The sequence below is a fragment of the Megalops cyprinoides genome, chromosome 8, assembly GCF_013368585.1.
Source record: "Megalops cyprinoides isolate fMegCyp1 chromosome 8, fMegCyp1.pri, whole genome shotgun sequence".
Classification (NCBI taxonomy): Eukaryota; Metazoa; Chordata; class Actinopteri; order Elopiformes; family Megalopidae; genus Megalops; species Megalops cyprinoides.
The window spans coordinates 3,655,124-3,673,528 of record NC_050590.1 but is presented as its reverse complement, the minus strand read 5'-3'; the positions used below and the strand labels follow the sequence as shown (position 1 = coordinate 3,673,528).

Sequence of the window (18,405 nt, the reverse complement as noted above, 5' to 3'; positions counted from 1 at the left end):
CTATCATGGAGGGTAAGACTGCGGCCGCATTCCTCTCTCTGACCTCTGACCCCCTGGTCACCTCCGTGTCTAGCTCAACCAGGAACACAGACACATACATGCACAAGCACAAAAGTATACAAAGACATAGACAAGCACACACTCGCACAAAATACATACACACACGAGCATGCACACACAGAAATATAACAGACACACAGAAAAATGCAACTCCCTTACACACACAAAAACCCTGTCCAATGTTCCCCACACACATTGGTCTGAGGTTAAAGGTGGATTGACATGACAGAAGTGGCATTTGCTGCCTGTCTTAGGTAAGGTAGCCTACCTATGGTTGTGTCCTTCAAACATGGCCACTGTTTTTGTGGTTAACTGGGCTGGGTTTTAGTGTGTCCCTGCAGACCCCCAGATCTGCAGTAGTGGTCAGGGGGATACAAGGATCCAGTTATCTCCATGTGACTCCTGTTCTGGGGTTTGGCAGTAATCTTGGCATGTCAGAAGTGAGGATCCTTGCCCACACAGGTGACTGTGCCATCCAGGCTGCTCCCTGTCCTGTGATGTGACCACAAGGGGGCAGCAGAATCGGTTATCAGTCAGCTGTGCCCCTGCTCTGGTGTAATGCAGGCCAGGGCCTGGTGCAGCTCCATGCCTGTGAAGAACAGGAGCAGGTTTCCTGTAGGGCGCTCTGTGTGTCTGCCCTTACATGAGCAAAACTCCATTCTCTAGGCGACGGTGTCTGAGTTTCACATTTTCTGCAGGCTTGTCTGTAGTGAGGGAGTAGGATTCCTCCTCTGCCTGATCAACGCCCCCTTGTGGCAGACCCTGGACATGCCCACACCGTGCTTTACACCTTGACAGGGCCAGACTAAGCAGTAACTTCCGGCTTGGTTCCTGCTAAGGCATGCCCAGCCTGGCCTCTCAGCCGGTGGCTCTCTTCCTCCCTCTGTGCCTCCCAGGGACCCTTAGGAATGGAAAGGGATGTGCCCACAGCATGGAATGGTGCTGAGCTAAATGGGCATAAAACCAGAAGGTTTTAGGTTCAAGCCCTGCAAAGGGCACTGCTCTTCTACCCTAAGGCAGAACAGCAGCGTAAGGAGTAAAGTAATTAATCTGAATTATTTACAGAAATGTCTAGCTGGATTAATGGATTATATGTGAGATGTGATTTGCTTTGGACAGGATAATCTAGCAAAGCAAATAAGCAAATACATAATGCATTGATAACGGACGTTTCATAAAAATTTTATCTGCCATATTGCCGAAAAGGACTTACAGTTGACATATTTCTGAATTTTTTTAAAAACTTTGCCATCTCATTATTTTGGCCTGCTGTTTCTGTTGTCTGTTGGCTGTCAGCATTGAAGTAAGATTCAGGAGGGTTTGTTTGTTACATGTGAGTTGTTATGACACGTACTGTAGACATCTTAACTGAGTGTGATCGTAACATCACTTCTAAGGCTGGGTTTTGCGGCCAGTGATTAGAGTCTTTCTCATCTTCTCATCAAAGTTTCTTCATCTGGATTTCTTCTTATTATTCAGGTGATGTTTCATGAGCATCGCCAGCTGTGTGTCACTCTGCAATATGGTGTTAAAAATTCATTTTGAGAGTGTGTTTTGGGGATTATTGCAGAGTACCACTCCCTCCCTGCCCAGAGTCACGTGACTTTGCCAAGCTGAATGTGCTCTGCTCCGCTGGCTTGATCTCTCTGGGGATTCATTTCCGTTATGAATCAGAAGTACAGCATAAGCACGGGCATTGAAAAGAAGTGTCACATCATCAGGAGGTGGAATATGAATCTGATCCCAGGTGTAATATATCTGCTGCCTTGCCCCACTGAGGAGAATGGCATGTCTCCATGCAGACTCATCTGTTCTTCTCAGTTTCTGTCCTCTTTAACAAAATAACAAGACTGCTGCAATGTAGGACATAGCTGATGTGTGTATATCCTCTTGAATGAATTTAGATGTTATTCCCCTTTGGGCGGGGGGGGGGGGGGGGGGATTGGAGGGGAGTTGTGGGGTGGTGAATGTATCCCACAGAGGTAAGGATTTAAATCCAAACTTAAAAAAATCAATGTCTGTATTTCTGTTTTTGAGAAGGAGCAACAGATCCATGAATGCATTTCAGAAAGTGTAAATTGCTTTGTATTGACAATATGTCAGCAGTCCTTTACTAACCCAGTTGTGTGGATGATCCTACAGCCCAAATGATATTTCTTTTTTCTCCTCTGTTGTTGGAACATATTCTTCCTAATGTTATAACTCATAACTGGGGTATTGTGTTGGGCTCAATATGCCTGCCTGTCTGTCTGTCTGTCTGTCTGTCCACATTGAAGGGACTCACTAATGACATTTTACCAGTAGGTTTAATCAGGGCCAAATGAAAATAGTGAGGGTCTACAATCTGTGATAACATTTATTATTAGGGTCATCTCATCAATCAAAAAAATGTGTTGCTTTCAAATCTTGATCAATCAGGTTTTTGACATTAAAAGCAAATGAAAGGAGTCTTAGCGAGAGGAGACTTAGGGGTGATCTAATAGAGCTTTTTAAATTTATAAAAGGACTCAATAAGGTTAACTATAATAGATTTTTTAGGGTTCAGTCTGTAGAACAAGAGGACATAAATGGAAACTAGTTAAGAGTAAGTTCCGCACTGATATAAGGAGGTACTATTTTACACAAAGAGTTATCAATACATGGAATAGGTTGCCAGGTCAGGTAGTTGAGGCAGAGACCCTCGCCGTGTTCAAGTCCAGACTTGATGCAGTATTGGATACTCTCTAATTGTAGTGGCGAGCTTAATTGGACCGCATGGCCTCTTATGTTCTTATGAAAGACTGATGTTTGTGGGATGTAAAAATGACTTGAGCAGCAATGTGTGGATGGAGGCTGAAAATACAGGTGGGAAAAGCATAGTGCACATCTGTAGACAAGGCCTCTATAGATGATACCACTTTAGTTAGGCTGAAAGGGAGGAATCAAGTGCTGTGAAAAGGTTCTGCACACAAACACAGAAGTGAGAGAGAGTTAATTTATGCTCTTTAACTTTTTCCTACCTACAGTTTTGCACTTTTGTGGCAGCTGGCAATCTGAGTTAGTAACTCAGAACATTTTAATGCCTGCTTCATATTGGTAAAGTAATTGAGTGATTGAATGATTGACTTAGTTGAGCCGTTAAAGTAACAGCATCCAGTCCCTTTTAAATACTGGAAGTGACGGGATTTCTGTACATACCACCAAGGCCCTCTCCCCACAAGTTACTCATGCTAACACTCTCTCCTGGCTGGGGTTGATTCTAAGTGCCCAGATTTCAGTCACGAATAAAGACCGAGGCCTATAGATTCTCAAAGAGCTCAGTGGAGTATGGATAGTCCTTTCAACATGAATACAGAGCCACTGTAGGAAATATACAGGAAACAGTGTTGTGCTTTTGCCTATGAACTTGTGTTCGTTTACCTCAGCAGAGCATGTTATCGAGGATGATTCCAAACTCTTTTGCCTCTGTTTTTAACCAAATATTGATCCTGACGTGAAAAAAAAATTCTTATTTTAAGGTATTCAGGCTTTAGGGCCTACTCCTCCACACCCGCAAGCTCCGTCCACATAAAGCCCCGGTCATGTGACCATCCTGCTCTGTCTTGAAATCCTTTTAACTGAATAAAAGCTCTGCCTTTATCTCTCTCTCTCCCGTCTCCTCCCCCCGGGGCAGGTCTGGAGTCCCTGCGGGATAGTGCCCACTCCACGCCGGTGCGCTCCGTCTCCCATGGCGACTCCTTCCTGCCGCGTTCCCGCAGCATGATGCCGGACGGCGCTGAGGGGTCGTCGGTCATCGCAGACGAGGCCTACAGCCCCGCTGACAGCGTGCTGCCCACCCCGGTGGCCGAGCGCAGCCTGGAGCTGGCCGTCTCTCGCCAGAGCAACGGCGCCCCCTGCAGCATCGAGGAGGAGAAGGAGTCGGAGGCGGGGACTCCCTCGGCCGGAGACGGGGCGGAGGTGGGGGCGGACGGCAGGGAGGGCGGGGCCTCGGCGTCCGGCGGAGCGGAACAGGTGAATAAGTTTGTTTTAAGTGTCCTCCGCCTGCTCCTTGTGACCATTGGACTCCTCTTTGTCTTGCTCCTCCTCCTCATCATTCTTACCGAGTCTGAGCTTGACGTTGCTTTTTTACGTGACATCCGTCAGACCCCCGAGTTTGAGCAGTTCCATTACGAATACTTTTGTCCCCTCAGGCGATGGTTTGCCTGCAAGTTCTGCTGGCTGGGCGGTCCGCTCGTTAACAAGTGAAACTGAGGGAGGGGGCCGCACGCGTGGGCCACGCCCGCCCCTCCCTCCCTCTTCCCCCACCCCGTGTTGGGGATACGAGAAGACGATAACGCAAGCGAGCGATGGAGGGCAGCCCCATCCCAACATGAACCCAGCTTCTCTCATGACCCCCCCACCCCCCCCACCCCGCTGCCTCATGCCATGGACTGCTCCAGGACACCCCTCCCTCTAGTTTCCCCTCTTCCTGTCTTTTCAGTTTTCCCCCCTTTTTTATTATTATTTTTTAATACAACCCGAAGACTTTTTCCCCTATTTTTTGTTGTTGTTGTCTGGAATTTTGTATCATTTCAAGTTTTTTTTTCTACAAAAAGTAAACCACACAGAAAAAAAACAACATAAAACAGACATCAAGGAGAAGAAAAGGAGTACACAGCTCCTCTTGAGGGGGGTTCATCCAGGGGATGGCTTACTACCAGAGAGGAAAAAAAAAGATGCCTTTATTTTCTACCAACTCATTTTTACATACATTGTATTTTAAGTAGAATTAAGAATGTGATGTAATCAGATCAGACAGATGCGAAGGCTTTGAGGTGGAGTAGACAAGAGGGGAAGCTGTTTACCGACAGGTGGGCAGTTAGTGGCCATGCTTATGACAGAACAGACAGAGTGGCAGTGCATCAGTGTTACGTCATTGCATCGGCATTGTGATGTCACCAGTCTGACTGCGCTGTGAGTTGGGCATTGTGACATCACCAGTCTGACTGCACTGTGAGTTGTGATGTCACTAGTCAGACTTTACTGTGACTTAGTAGCTTAATCTGCGCTGTGTCCCTTTTTTCGGGCTGCCCTTAGTATTACTGCACTCACTGAGCTGACATTCGGTAAAGACTCACGCGTGTGCGGCGTGTGAACAGTGCAAGGTGTTGCCAGGAAGCTGAAAGTCGGCCATTTTGGCAAGAGTTGCCTTCTGTAATGCAGGTGTTCCACAGCCCAGGGAGAGGAGTGGGTTTCGCTGTGTCGGCTTGAAATGTTTCACCTATAATTTAACTGAAATTCCGTTATGTGCTTATGTGGTAGTAAGGTGTGCTGTAGAATTGTTTTAAATTTTAAAAAAGAGTTTCATGAAAAATCTAACTAGATCCAATGGTGTTCTGTTATGTGACCTAGCAATGTTAGTAACTGGTAGAGATGCTCATAGACAACCTCCTGAAAACATTTGCTAGCACCCATAGGTCCTGTCTAGTTAGATGTGCAATATGATAAAGGCACATTTTTAAACAATAGATATCACAAGCCATTTTTTAATGTGAACATTTTTGTTTGTTTTATTGTATGCAAGTAACATGTCCTGATTTATTTTTATTTTAAGTACAACACAAGATGAAGGAAGAAATTGACTTATGTACTCGTATGTACTCATTGTACATACAAATAATAATATGGGGTTTTGATTCCATATCAGCAAAGCTTTTAAGTTTGTAATTGTGGAGATAATCCTATTACTAATCATTAGTATGACAGTAGTAATGCTATACTTTTGTACAAAGTAGTTTATTTCCTAATATATTGAGTTTTTTCATGTATATTTTAACAGAATTGAAATGTTATTTTGTTATCAGAGAATTAAATTATAATTTTTTTTTTTAGCTCTGTGGATACGGTGAGGCCTAGCGAGAAGGGAAAGACTCTGAAACAGGGTTTCCCATAATCCCGTTTCCCATAATCCCCCTCTGTCACTGAGGCTGTGTCAGCAGCTGGCCTTCCTCTCATTTTCGCATTCTGAGATTGACAGGTCTACCAAAGATTCCGCTGTAATCGGGGGGGGGGGGGGGGGGGGGGGGGGGGGGGGGGGACAACTGGTTACAGAACTTTAATGACGCCCAGGCAGTGAAAGAATGCTGCAGTAACTACAGTGTAACATGCACTGTCCTGTTTTCCTGTGTTTGGCCACTAGCGTGCGGGTTGAAGCTGCAGAGTGGCTTTCAGCATAGGGGTGAGAGAGGTGTCCCACACAGTCGTGTCTGTCTAGCTGTTTGCAGCAATAATTTTGCTGTTACCGCTAGCAGACTGCATAAAACCCTGTTTTAGGGTTTTTTTTTATTTATTTTTTTGCTCACCCTGAGATACGAGGTATGTGATTTTCGCAGGTATGCATGTACAGCGGAAGAATTGCCCTCAGAGTGTGAAAATTTATTTTTGAAAAGGTGGAAGATGATGTTGAATGGAGTTATCATGGCACAAGGAGTGTAACGAGAGATCGCCCTGTCGTGGGTGAGAGAGCAGGGGACTTGTAGGAGGGTGGTAGGGTCCACATGTTTTGTGATTTGAGAGTGAGGCTTCATGAATCCCAAAACTGTGGAGAAGGAATTGTATGTAATGAGTGACTTGCTGACTTGAACCAGTCATACGATTTTGCAACGGAGAGGAAAATAATTTGATTGGTTCTTCACAGTCTGTGATTGACAGTGTTGATTAGGTCCTCATATCAAGGGGTTCCATCAGCTCTCACTGTCCCGTCACTCATGCAGACCTGCCACAGGTAATTCTTCTCACCAGATGGTATAGCCTGTTTTAAGGAATAAATACCCTTACAGACATCAGATGCAGAGCGCAGAATAAAGGGGATTTTAATATGGGAGCCTAAATGACCATGTAACACTTGCAAAAACAGCATGTGATCTTCTGCTGTGAAAACCCCACGCTCCCAGTGAGTCTGTCTGATTGTGGGAGCCAGTCTGTCCTGACTAAAGGTGCTCATCAATCAGAACATCTTCCCAACAAGCCTTGATTATGCTTAAACTCAGCTTAATGTGGTTAAAGCCCCATGGTTAATCCCAACCCAAATTTGTCCAGCTGCCCTTCTGGTCCTGTGTCCTTGTTTTCTGATTGGACAGTGCCCTACTTCCCAATATCCATATCATTTAGAGGTGTTTGCTGTTGCTTTGTGGACAGTAGTGGGTCGGGGACATCGGCATTGTGATGTCACCAGTCTGACTGCGCTGCGAGTTGTGCATTGTGACATCACCGGTCTGACTGCGCTGTGAGTTGTGATGTCACTAGTCAGACTTTACTGTGACTTAGTAGCTTAATCTGCGCTGTGTCTGTGTAAATCACTGTTTGGGATGATTCAGAGAAAAACAGGCTGACTTTAAGAGTAGGACGCACACACTATATGGAGGGAATGGGATCTTTCAGACCATTGTGCATGCTAATGTTCCTGCAGATGGTTCTGCATGCCTTTGTTTTTTTTTTAGTATATGCTGAGAATTCACATGAACAAGATTGATTATTGGCAGTCTGAATGTCATTATGCTCTCTTAATGAAAACTAAATCCTATGAATATATATTTCAAGATGGCGATGTTGCAAATTGAGGGTGTTTTTTTTATTCATATTTATTTATTTTTATAAAATTACGATATAACTGTGATCTCTACAGAAAACAACTTAAGACAAGCTGCTTCTAATCGGATGGTGAGGAAAATGATTGGATCTAAATTAGAGGAAAAAAAATAAAATGAACAAATGAACAAAAAGAAACCATGACAGCATTATAGTGACAGTGGTGAACATTTCTACAAATTTTAACAGCACCATGTAGCTCCAGTGGTTTTTCCACAGATATAGCAACAAGGCAGCATATTCAAAGAGCAATAAGCAATAAAAATTGTAACAAAAATGTTGGGTAGCCATAAAGGATTGGCTCGTTACTGTGTTGGTGTGTCGATTATGAAGTGTCAAGAGTACTAAGAACTTTATACAGTGTTCTTATTCTGTCAGTCATGTATTCTCTTATCTCTTTGTAACAAAAGGACTGAGTTCAATGGAGCTGGTCAATTGTTCTTGTTAATTTTTAATTACATTTGCTGTTTTATTGTTTGTTTGTTGTTATTATTTATATTTATTTATTAGCACTTTGACATTACTGTTCCTGAGGACTGGCATTTTGCAGAAATTGCATGCAAGTCATGCCGTTTTCTGCAGGGCGGCAGGTGGAAGCTGTTGGTGTCGAAGGGCCTTGTCCTGGTTAGGGACCGGGGCAGCTCTATGCTGTAGTTACCTTGGCACAGGGTCAAAGGCAAGCTTAAAAAAAAAGAGCTCAGCTTGTAGGTGATTAGACTACCCTTTAAAATGCAAACCCTAAACACTGTTGTTCCTCGCCTAGCTGTGTGCTTTCTGTGTAAACACAGAGTGTAAGGTGACTGCAGACACGCCGCAGGCTCCAGGGGGGGCGTTGTCCACTCTCGTTTTTGTCGTCTCCCCTGAAACAGCAGACGGACTCATAGACGCTGCTGTTTCAGGCTGATCCTGGGTAAAACAGCAGCGGTGGTTGAGAGGTTTTATTCGGACGTCACTGCCCACCGGTGACTGTATGTCAGTCTGTGTATCTACTGGTGTGGTATTTTTGAAACGATTCCACAGAGATGAGTAGCTAGTTTGCATACAGTGAAAACAAGGCTGTCTCTCAGTCGGATCAATTCCATGCAATTTTTAATAACGCCATTTTACCGCATCAACCTGAAACAGATATGACCGAGACCGCTAAAACTGCTTAACGGGTGATTCAGTGAGAGCCCACAGTTCAGCATGTATTCAAAAATGTCTGGCCCTGCATGCTGTTACCTTTGGGTGAAAAAGGCCAAGAACATCAAAGAATGATAGCTACAGGAACTGGGGTTCAAGGAAAACCTCAGATATCTGGAGAGGGAAGGGGAAACAGTCTGGGTCCTGTGTAGAACCCACAGGGAGTCCAGATGTTAAGTTACTCCAGTTTATGGTATACAGTATATTATTTGACACTGTTACTAACCGGATTGTTGGATCTGTATTGAAATGTTTGTTAATTAACAAAAAATTAAGACAAATCCATGTTTATATTTTTGAAGAAGAGCCTTAAGAATCCTGCTTAAAATAAGGTATTTCACTGATCCTGTATTATTAATTACCCTTGCTTTAAACGTGTGAGTGAATGCAACGCTATATATAGAGTCATTATTTACACAGAACTCACACAGTATCTTCAGACAAAAAAAAATGATCACAGGAGACACAGAAAGTGTCAAATATCCTGTTAATGAAAATACACATCCCTTCCCCATAAAGCTGATTGGGCAGAGCTGCCTACCCACAGCAAAAACCTACAGGCCCTCCATGCACATGTGTGTGTGCATCTGTGTGTGTGTGCGTGCGCGTGTTTGTGCGAATGTGTGTGTGTGTGTGTGTGTGTGTGTGTATAACAGTCTCTCCCTCAGTCTCCAGGTTCCAGTCACAGGGTAGTGCTCGTTATCCCAGCAGGCCTGAGCAGCAAACAAAAGGAGAATATGGGTGAAAAGCAGGCACTGTCGTATACCACACAAAATCCCACAGCCAGCCTGTGGCTGTTGCTCGTCTTTATCCACAAGGTGGCGCCCTGTTAAATGACTTCAGCTGTAGCAAGGTGATGAAAACTTTTTTTTTTTTTTTTACCTTTAAAAAGCATTAATTACACAGATAATTCTGAATTAACAGGCGGGTTGCCAGCGTTAGTTCTTTCCATCTGTTCTGAAGGAGTTGAAATGAAGTAGTTTCTATTTTGGGCTCTTCTTTAAAATACTGTGCTTCTAACTTTTATAGCTCTTTCCTCTCTCTCTCTCTCACACGCACACACACGCTCTCCCACACCGCCATCATCATGCATACGGACATGTGTGTGTCCATGCAAGTGAGTGACCGTAGGCGTGTCTCTGTATTCCTGTTAGTCTGACTCATGGGACTGCATCTTTTTAAACCTGGGATTGGAGATTGCCCTTAATTTATTTAATATATAAATAAATATCTATATACAAATGTGTGTGCCAAATGCTGTTCCTGCTCTGTCTAACACGTCCTGAAACCATCTTTGTACTGTAGGAATCCTACCCTGTGAAACAGTATAAGATATTGTTTCCTTCTGATAGTCCCTTGTATCTGGTGCCATGAAAATATTAAAACTTGAAATAAACATTGAAAAAAATGTTTGAAAGGAGGCTTGGTTGTATGTTTTTGATGTGGTTGTGGTTCTACCTTTCACTCTGACTTGCAAATAGAAGGGATCTGAAACTGAGGTATCCGTATGCTTCACTATGATGCCACCTGGAGGCCATTTACCCATTCATTGCAAGTTACACCAAAGAATTTACATCCCATGGTGTTAACAGGTATAAAAATAAACACACAGACCACTTGCACTGGCTCCAACAGAGAGATCACACAGATGCACAAACGCAAAAACATCATGCACACAATTACACTGGGCAACTATTCATACTGAGGTAAACTCAAAATAATAATGCTGAGTTAAAAAAATGACCATATAAATGGGCACTAAGTAAAAAAAAATGCATGCAACGCTAGCTACCCTGAGTAAGGCCGTCTCACAGGAAAATGTAATGTCACGGCTGCTTTGAGTTGGTGCTCAGATTGTCAGGAGGGAAGACTTCATCTAAATGAATCAAGCTTTTATTTTCAAAAACAAACAATATTCCAATCCGATTTAATGCAATAAAATTATACTGCACTCAAGTTAAGATGCAGCAGTCTGTTGGTTAAAATCAGAGCAACATGTTGCACAGATCTGAAAGACCCTTTCCTGTATTACACACGAAACATCCCTGCTGTTAACACCTTGATTCCAGGCGAATGGAAATTTTGCAACGTTGCAACCAACGAAGAAACACTCCTATTGATCAATCTCCCTTTTTCCTAGTAAAGTCAAAATCTGTAATTTGATATGATTTATGACATACATATACACAGTTACCCCCTTGCAGACCAGAAACCACCATAAACTTCTGTGACATTTCTGACTCCAAGCCTCAATGACGTCATTGGACCGATACCACCCTTAAACTCCCTGAGAGTGTAACAAAAGTGATGGATCTCTGAACGTACGTATGATCAGAGGCCTTTGACAAGAGAAAGAAGGACCACCGGTCCTGTACCAGAGAGCACGGGTGACTGGCTTCCCCCAATGCAGAGACAGCACACGTGACTCAGTCACAACAAGGAAGCTCGTGCTCGGTACTGCATTACCACACGGAATGACTTCACAAGTCACAAATTTAAATCACAAATCACATCAAATTATAGACTCTGCCCAGAGTTCCCTTTTAAAATTCACTGTCCCGGCTGGGGTCTCTCAGCTCACATCGGCGGGAGAGGATAGGAAGAACAGGCCGCCAGTCCACACATGTTCTTCCCTCGCTCGATGAGGAAGTACCTGAGGTAAAGAAGAAAGGGCCAATGCTGATGATATTCTTTCACTGTCACAGGCTGCAAAATTCTGTCAAAATGTTCTGCAATAGTGGAAAAACTGGTGAAGGTGCCTCACAGGAAAACTAAAATTAAACAGGAAGTGGGTCTGTCTACTTCCTGCGCATCTGCTTCTCTTTTCTAAACAGCAAACAGGAGAATGGGAAAAATTGCTAAAATCATATTTCTGATTTTTGTCTTTGTAAAATGCAAAGCCATGCTTATCAGCTTTTTCTGAAGCTTTTTGAAGATTAAAATAAAATAGTTTTTTTTTTTTTTTTACTGATTTTGCCTTGTTTCCATATTTTTTACCGTCAGCGACAAAAATTCAGTTATATACAAATATGAGCTGTTTTCTCATTTTGCTGTTTTCTGCTGAAAGAAGAGAAACGGATAGGCAGAATGCACACATGCCGAAATGGCACAGCTGCATGCAGTTAACCAGGATGTGACACATAACAGCTCACCCTTCTTTTCCCCATTTTGCTCCCCATGAGTTCTTCACTATCCAGTAGGGGGTGCCGTTCTCTTCCCCGTACCCCACGGCAAGGACTGCATGGTTCACTTTGTCTGTAGTGTTGTGGCACTTGGTGCTGAAGGGAAAGCAAAGCCAGCCAATGAGAAGAGCACACCGCCTCATCGAAGGCAAAGCCAGCCAATGAGAAGAGCACACTGCCTCATCGAAGGCAAAGCCAGCCAATGAGAAGAGCACACTGCCTCATCGAAGGCAAAGCCAGCCAATGAGAAGAGCACACTGCCTCATCGAAGGCAAAGCCAGCCAATGAGAAAAGTGCTAATGCATTGCAATCAGATGCAGTCAAATAGCTAAAGCCGTGTGCGCTAATGTACATGAACCAGGGTTCCCAGTCAGATCAGATTTATAATTCGCTCTCTTTTTAATGACGTCTTAAGAATGCAAGATTCTCAAGCCATATTTTTATTGCAATATTCCCATGACACTGGGCTATAATGGACTGCATTAATGTTTTAAGCTTTACTTCTGAAGTATTGTGAGTCTGCATAGACTCTTGGTCTCTTTAGTCTCTTTTGTTAGTCACGGTGGACTTAAGTACAAGACATTAAACTAGCCAATCTGTCTGCAATATCAGCCCAGTGACATAACTAATAAATGGCAAATGAAATTAAGTTAGTGAGACAGTACGAACGACAATGAACATTGTTCTTGATTTGTGCTTTTTTAACATTTTCTTTCAGCACAGTAGGAAATTAGACAACTTTCTGGGACTACAATACATTTAAGGAACTTGAAGGACTGCGGCTACCCTGACTGCTTGTTTTGCTTGGTACTGTATGTATGTAAACTCTTTAACTCAAAGTGAGTAACAGGCCAGTAAATCGAACAGGGAAAATGGTGAATGGTGGCTATCAGGGAGTTCATTTTTTATGCTTTTCCCCCTTTATGCAGCCCTGTTTTGGAAGTGGCAGTTGTACATTAAGGTTGTCTCAGCACTGCAACCTCCCCGGTTGCGCAGCAGAGCTGGGACTAGATAAATGCCATCCTCCATGAATCACTTGCAAGCATCCCATTGCATTTTGTCGGAGTGGTCCTCTGATGTCGTCTAAACAGCCTGCAGGCACCCGGTGAGTTGCAGGATGGCTTATGGTGGTGAGATGAGCACTTTGGCTGAGCTACTCTCCCCTATCCCTGGTGGAACAAAGCCAATTTGTTCCACCACTGTGTGTTCTCGGTCATCTTTGCCTGATGACAATTGAGACTGAAACCAGGCTGTAGAGCTCAGCTTGTACTCAGGGGAGGGCCTTAACCATTGAGCTACTTGAGAACCCCTACACAGGGAGTTCTGGTCCCTGTTTAAATAGCTGAAACTACAGGCTTCCGTTTTACGGAACATTCAGCGCAACAATGCAGGAATGGAACACAGAATACAGTTCTGCCGTGTTGGCTTCTTTGTCCCTGGGCCTGTCTCTAGGGGCAACAAAGCTGTCCGTCACATTTTTTGTGATGTCACAGTAAGGACCACCCTGCCCCTCCCCTACCCACCCACCGCTTATTCATACCTGCTGTACACTCCGTCCTTGTAGTGCATGAAGTCAGATGTCACCTGGTATGCAAAGCTGACAGGGTTGAGTCTGGCCACTGCATCCACCATGCCCATTTCATCATACTGTCCATGTGGAAGGAGAGAGTGCCCTACGTCAGCGCTTGGCATACACTGCCCACTGGAAAACACTCTGTCCCTCTGTGCTGCTCAGCATCGAGGACGGGTTTACACCCACTCACCATTGTTATGTTGACGACATCCTTCACGAATGCAGCAGCCAGGTCTGGCTGGAATTTGCAGGTTCCATCCTGTAAGCAGGTACGAAAGAAAGACCAATTGAATCACCAGCATCACCACCTTCATAATCCCCCCTGACATTATCATTACCAACCTGACCATCATAATCATAAACATCATAATCATCTCTACCATCACAATCAAAATTATCATCATCGGCATAATCCCAATCAATATTATCATATCATGATATTGGTAGTAGCTGCTCTTCCTTATTTAGTATTTGTACAAATTGCCTGGATATACCCGGACAGACACATATAATAGCATTATTGCTATTGTTCTTATTATTATGAACACAGTGTTCTTACTCGGCCAGTGTACGGGTACCCATCCTCTGTTGCAAGTCCGTTGCTGTACTTTATGTACTCAAAGGCCTGACTGGGAAGTCCTCTGCCAACAAAAAAAAAAAAAAAGGGAAAGCGGGTTGACTAACTTCAGTTAGACCACGTACAGTCACATGACCGCGTGCATCACTCACCCTTGGCAGCCGTGGTTATTGAAGGCCTCGGCACAGTCCACCAGCTGCTGCTCTGACTTAAAAATAGAGAGATATGCAGGATGGATGCAGTGAGCTGGGCAGAAGCAGCTCTGACCTGCACTGACTGCTTTACCAGCTCAACCATTTTGTCACTACTGTTAGTGCAAAGACCGAGGGAGATTTCTGTATACAATACAAGTTCAACAAAAAAAACTACCACAAATATAAGTATTTACATAACCAGATGCCCAGAACATGCCCAGAAAGACCAGAAATTGAATTTGTATTTCTTTCTGTATATTAGTTATTTTTGAAAAGTAATCTGTTAACACCATGCTTGGTAAAATTAGCACTGTGTAGTAAGCATGTTGACAGAAAATGAGAGGTGAATCATGAGAACTAAGAATTATAAGAATTTCACACTGCACGTACACTGAGCATAGCAATATTACTGTAGAGCAGTTTGCTAAAAGATACTAGTAATTTGCAAATGAGAAATACATAAGCGATTTGATATAATAACCAGCCGTAGAAAATTGACTCACCAGGAGGATGAGTTTCCCTGTAGCTATGGCAGTGACGGACTCCAAACAGCCTGTGGTGGAGAAGGTCCAGCAGCTTCCACAGTGACCCTGACACCAACAGATCATCATCCACACCTCATACAGTGCCATGCATGTTCACTTGCATCATTTCACAGACAATCCTACCCAGAGAGACTTATGAATTAGACAACATGCGGTGTGCATCGTAATGAACACAAAAATCAATAGTGGTAAATGAATATTCAAGCAACACACTCAAAGAATTACAAATACATTTACATTTTTACCACATTGGTTTAAAGTGCTAAGAGACTCATTCACTGGAACATTATGGTAAATTATCAAAGAATACCCTAAGCATTATGGTATATTATCATAGAATACCCTAAGCATTATGGTATATTATCATAGAATACCCTAAGCATTATGGTAAATTATCAAAGAATACCCTAAGCATTATGGTAAATTATCATAGAATACCCTAAGCATTATGGTAAATTATCATAGAATACCCTAAGCATTATGGTAAATTGTCATAGAATACCCTAAGCATTATGGTAAATTATCATAGAATACCCTAAGCATTATGGTATATTATCATAGAATACCCTAAGCATTATGGTAAATTATCATAGAATACCCTAAGCATTATGGCCAATTATCATAGAATACCCTAAGCATTATGGTATATTATCATAGAATACCCTAAGCATTATGGTATATTATCATAGAATACCCTAAGCATTATGGCCAATTATCATAGAATACCCTAAGCATTATGGTAAATTATCAAAGAATACCCTAAGCATTATGGTAAATTATCATAGAATACCCTAAGCATTATGGTATATTATCATAGAATACCCTAAGCATTATGGTAAATTATCATAGAATACCCTAAGCATTATGGTATATTATCATAGAATACCCTAAGCATTATGGTAAATTATCAAAGAATACCCTAAGCATTATGGTAAATTATCATAGAATATCCTAAGCATTATGGTATATTATCATAGAATACCCTAAGCATTATGGTAAATTATCATAGAATACCCTAAGCATTATGGTATTTTATCAGAGAATACCCTAACTGTAACCCAAACTCTAAATCGAACTCGAATCCAAACCACACATGCTCTGACTCCCATCTTCTTTGCGTTTTCGATCTGCAGTAACTCACACAGTTACTGTGCAGGTGGACAAAACTGTCGCATCTGCTAAAGCTGCACGAGACGTCACCTGCGTACCCCTGCTGATGCTGTTGGACTTGCGTACCTGGTACTTTACCGGCGTGACATAGTCTCCCTTCTGTCTCCAGTCCACAGAATCAGGGTACAGCCCGCTGGCACTCACATGACTCCCCTTTGTAGCAGAACAGTTCTAACAGAGACAGCCAGTCACCTTACTTGACTTTTATTGATCATACAGATAATGCCAAACTACTTCTGCATACAGAATTAATCACATACTGTACACAAACTTGCGTTCTCAACATTTTATTGCCTACAAGCAAAGTCTCTATGGTGACTCTAGTTTTAGGCTGTCAGGGAAAAATCACCTTAGTAATAAGTTCCTATATATGGGGCGACAGTGTAGCACAGTGGTAAGGATCAGGGCTTGTAACTGAAAGGTTGCTGGTTCGATTCCTCACTGTACCCTTGGGCAACTTACAACTGCCTCAGTGAATGTCAAGCTGTATAAGTGGATAACATGTAAAAATTACCTTTGTAAGTTGCTCTAGATAAGGGTGTCTGCTAAATGCTGATAATGTAATATATAATGACATATAGTCTTGAATGTGAATGCTCAATGCACGTTTCATTTTAGAGGAAGCATTATACAGAGGTCAGAACTCAGACTGCTGTAACCTTAATACTAAACAGTCAAATCACAACTAAGTAATAGGGACTGAAAAGGCACATGAACAAATGGAGCAAAAACCACATCAAATCATCGCTGCAGTACCTGAGGCTCGGTCATAAGGAAAGACTTCTTGAATTCAGCAAAGGTCATGTCAGAGAACTGGTTCAGACCCACTGGAGGGCAGGAAGAGAGACATATCACACATCTACAGCCATTCTATTAACAGTGTGAATGACACTCCCTTAAAATAACATACAGCTAAGTTACTATCCTAATGTACTGTACTTGTAAATGTGTGTTTCCCTGCATTGTGACAGTCGATCCTCTTCTTATTCTCCGTGAATATCTGCAGTCTGTGGTAGTACTCCTCAAGGTCGTAGACCCTGTTATACTGTTATAAAGAATAAATAAAATAATTATTGAATGAATTAATAAAGTAATAAAATCTTTTTATTAGACCTAGCAGTGTACAGTAAATTTGTTTTATGTTCAAATGAAACCGAAGACATACATAAGCATCCATAGCAAATGCTTGGAGTTACTGCACCAGCCATCATATACTGCTCATTTCGGATATCAGACACACACTGAAAAATGCCTGAAAACTGCCAATATAAAGCAATCCAGGCCGTACTTATAATATGTAATTTAAATTGATTAAATGTGTAATATCTATCCATATTCAAAGATTCAAAGGTTATTCGTGAATTTGTAGAAGTTAAGACTTAAGACTTGATATATAATATACACTCGCATTTTTCAACAGGACTCATTTAAACCCAACCCAAATTAACCCATGCAAACTACAAAAGGATTTAGCAATCAGTCGCAAACCTTATTAGCGTTTCAGAAAGTGCAGAATAAAAACTTTGCAGAGAAAATAACGTCAACTCATCCAATTAAAACATGACACGTATGTTTAGATATTTTATGCATTACATATATGCATGTCAAGCCGAACTTGTTTTTAACTGAACCAACAGCAAAGCAAGTTGTTCAGCATAACAAGGAGAATGTGCAAATTCCTGCGATGTTTAAAAAGCACTTAACTTAACCATAACTATGGACACCTAAAATAAAGCCTAAGGTTCTTTACCTGAGACATCCATGACTTGAATTCATATTCCTCTGAAACAAAACAAACAATGCATGGTAAGAGCTTTTACGTTCAGACTAGTTTCTTCTGGTGTGGCTGAACCCACCACAGTAGTCCGAATGGCAAACAGCACACTGGCATGATCTTTGAGTGTAACTTCAAGATCTCAAGACGGACAACGCCAAGACATACACGCGTACGTTTCAGCAAAAGTTTCCTATATACCTAGCTACCTCAAACATCCTTCTAAAAGACACGCATGGTAAAATGGTTGGAAGGGACATGTAGCTAGCTCAAGACAGTTAGTCATTGCGAACTGCATGGTCATGATGTGCAAGAATCATACAATAACCAAAACAAAGTGTAGACATCTTGCAAATTTCCTCAAGGCGCGGTTATATAAATGTTCGTAAATGTAAACTGAAGGCGACCAGCCAACAACAGCACAGATCTGAACACAACCAAGTTACCTTCAGACGAAAATACAGGAGAGCAATGAGCAGAGTACAGAGCAGCCAACAGAAACAGCATTGCAGCCGTGACCGCCATACTGTTCGCCCGGTCTGC

General features: G+C 42.5%; 2 protein-coding genes across 2 annotated transcripts in view; one reads left to right on the top strand and one right to left on the bottom strand.

The window, feature by feature from the left end:
• The window catches only part of LOC118782143 (FERM domain-containing protein 5-like), a 107,215-nt gene extending 102,782 nt beyond the window's left edge, over positions 1 to 4,433 (top strand). The window contains exons 14-15 of the mRNA XM_036535415.1: positions 1 to 12; positions 3,713 to 4,433. The exon at positions 1 to 12 is cut by the window's left edge and continues 95 nt beyond it. Of these exons, the coding sequence (XP_036391308.1) occupies positions 1 to 12; positions 3,713 to 4,284 (584 nt within the window). The 3' untranslated portion in view covers positions 4,285 to 4,433. The remainder of the gene's footprint in view (positions 13 to 3,712) is intronic.
• A 6,303-nt stretch (positions 4,434 to 10,736) lies between these two features.
• Positions 10,737 to 18,405, bottom strand: LOC118782101 (pro-cathepsin H-like). The gene is made up of 12 exons (XM_036535356.1): positions 18,309 to 18,405; positions 17,839 to 17,870; positions 17,028 to 17,133; positions 16,845 to 16,915; positions 16,155 to 16,259; positions 14,877 to 14,963; positions 14,332 to 14,387; positions 14,162 to 14,243; positions 13,793 to 13,861; positions 13,570 to 13,676; positions 12,000 to 12,125; positions 10,737 to 11,500 (listed from the first exon to the last, which is right to left on the bottom strand). The coding sequence occupies exons 1-12, from the start codon at positions 18,385 to 18,387 to the stop codon at positions 11,425 to 11,427; spliced, it is 996 nt and encodes a 331-aa protein (XP_036391249.1). The 5' UTR covers positions 18,388 to 18,405; the 3' UTR covers positions 10,737 to 11,424.

What these genes read in the sequence shown, in the direction of transcription:
- LOC118782101 (XM_036535356.1), bottom strand. Translation starts at nt 18,387, where the DNA reads ATGGCGGTCACGGCTGCAATGCTGTTTCTGTTGGCTGCTCTGTACTCT. An exon ending in TCAAGTCATGGATGTCTCAG is followed by an intron (nt 17,134 to 17,838) that starts GTAAAGAACCTT and finishes TCTTTATAACAG; the next exon opens with TATAACAGGGTCTACGACCT. An exon ending in GCAAAATGGGGAAAAGAAGG is followed by an intron (nt 11,501 to 11,999) that starts GTGAGCTGTTAT and finishes TCTTTACCTCAG; the next exon opens with GTACTTCCTCATCGAGCGAG.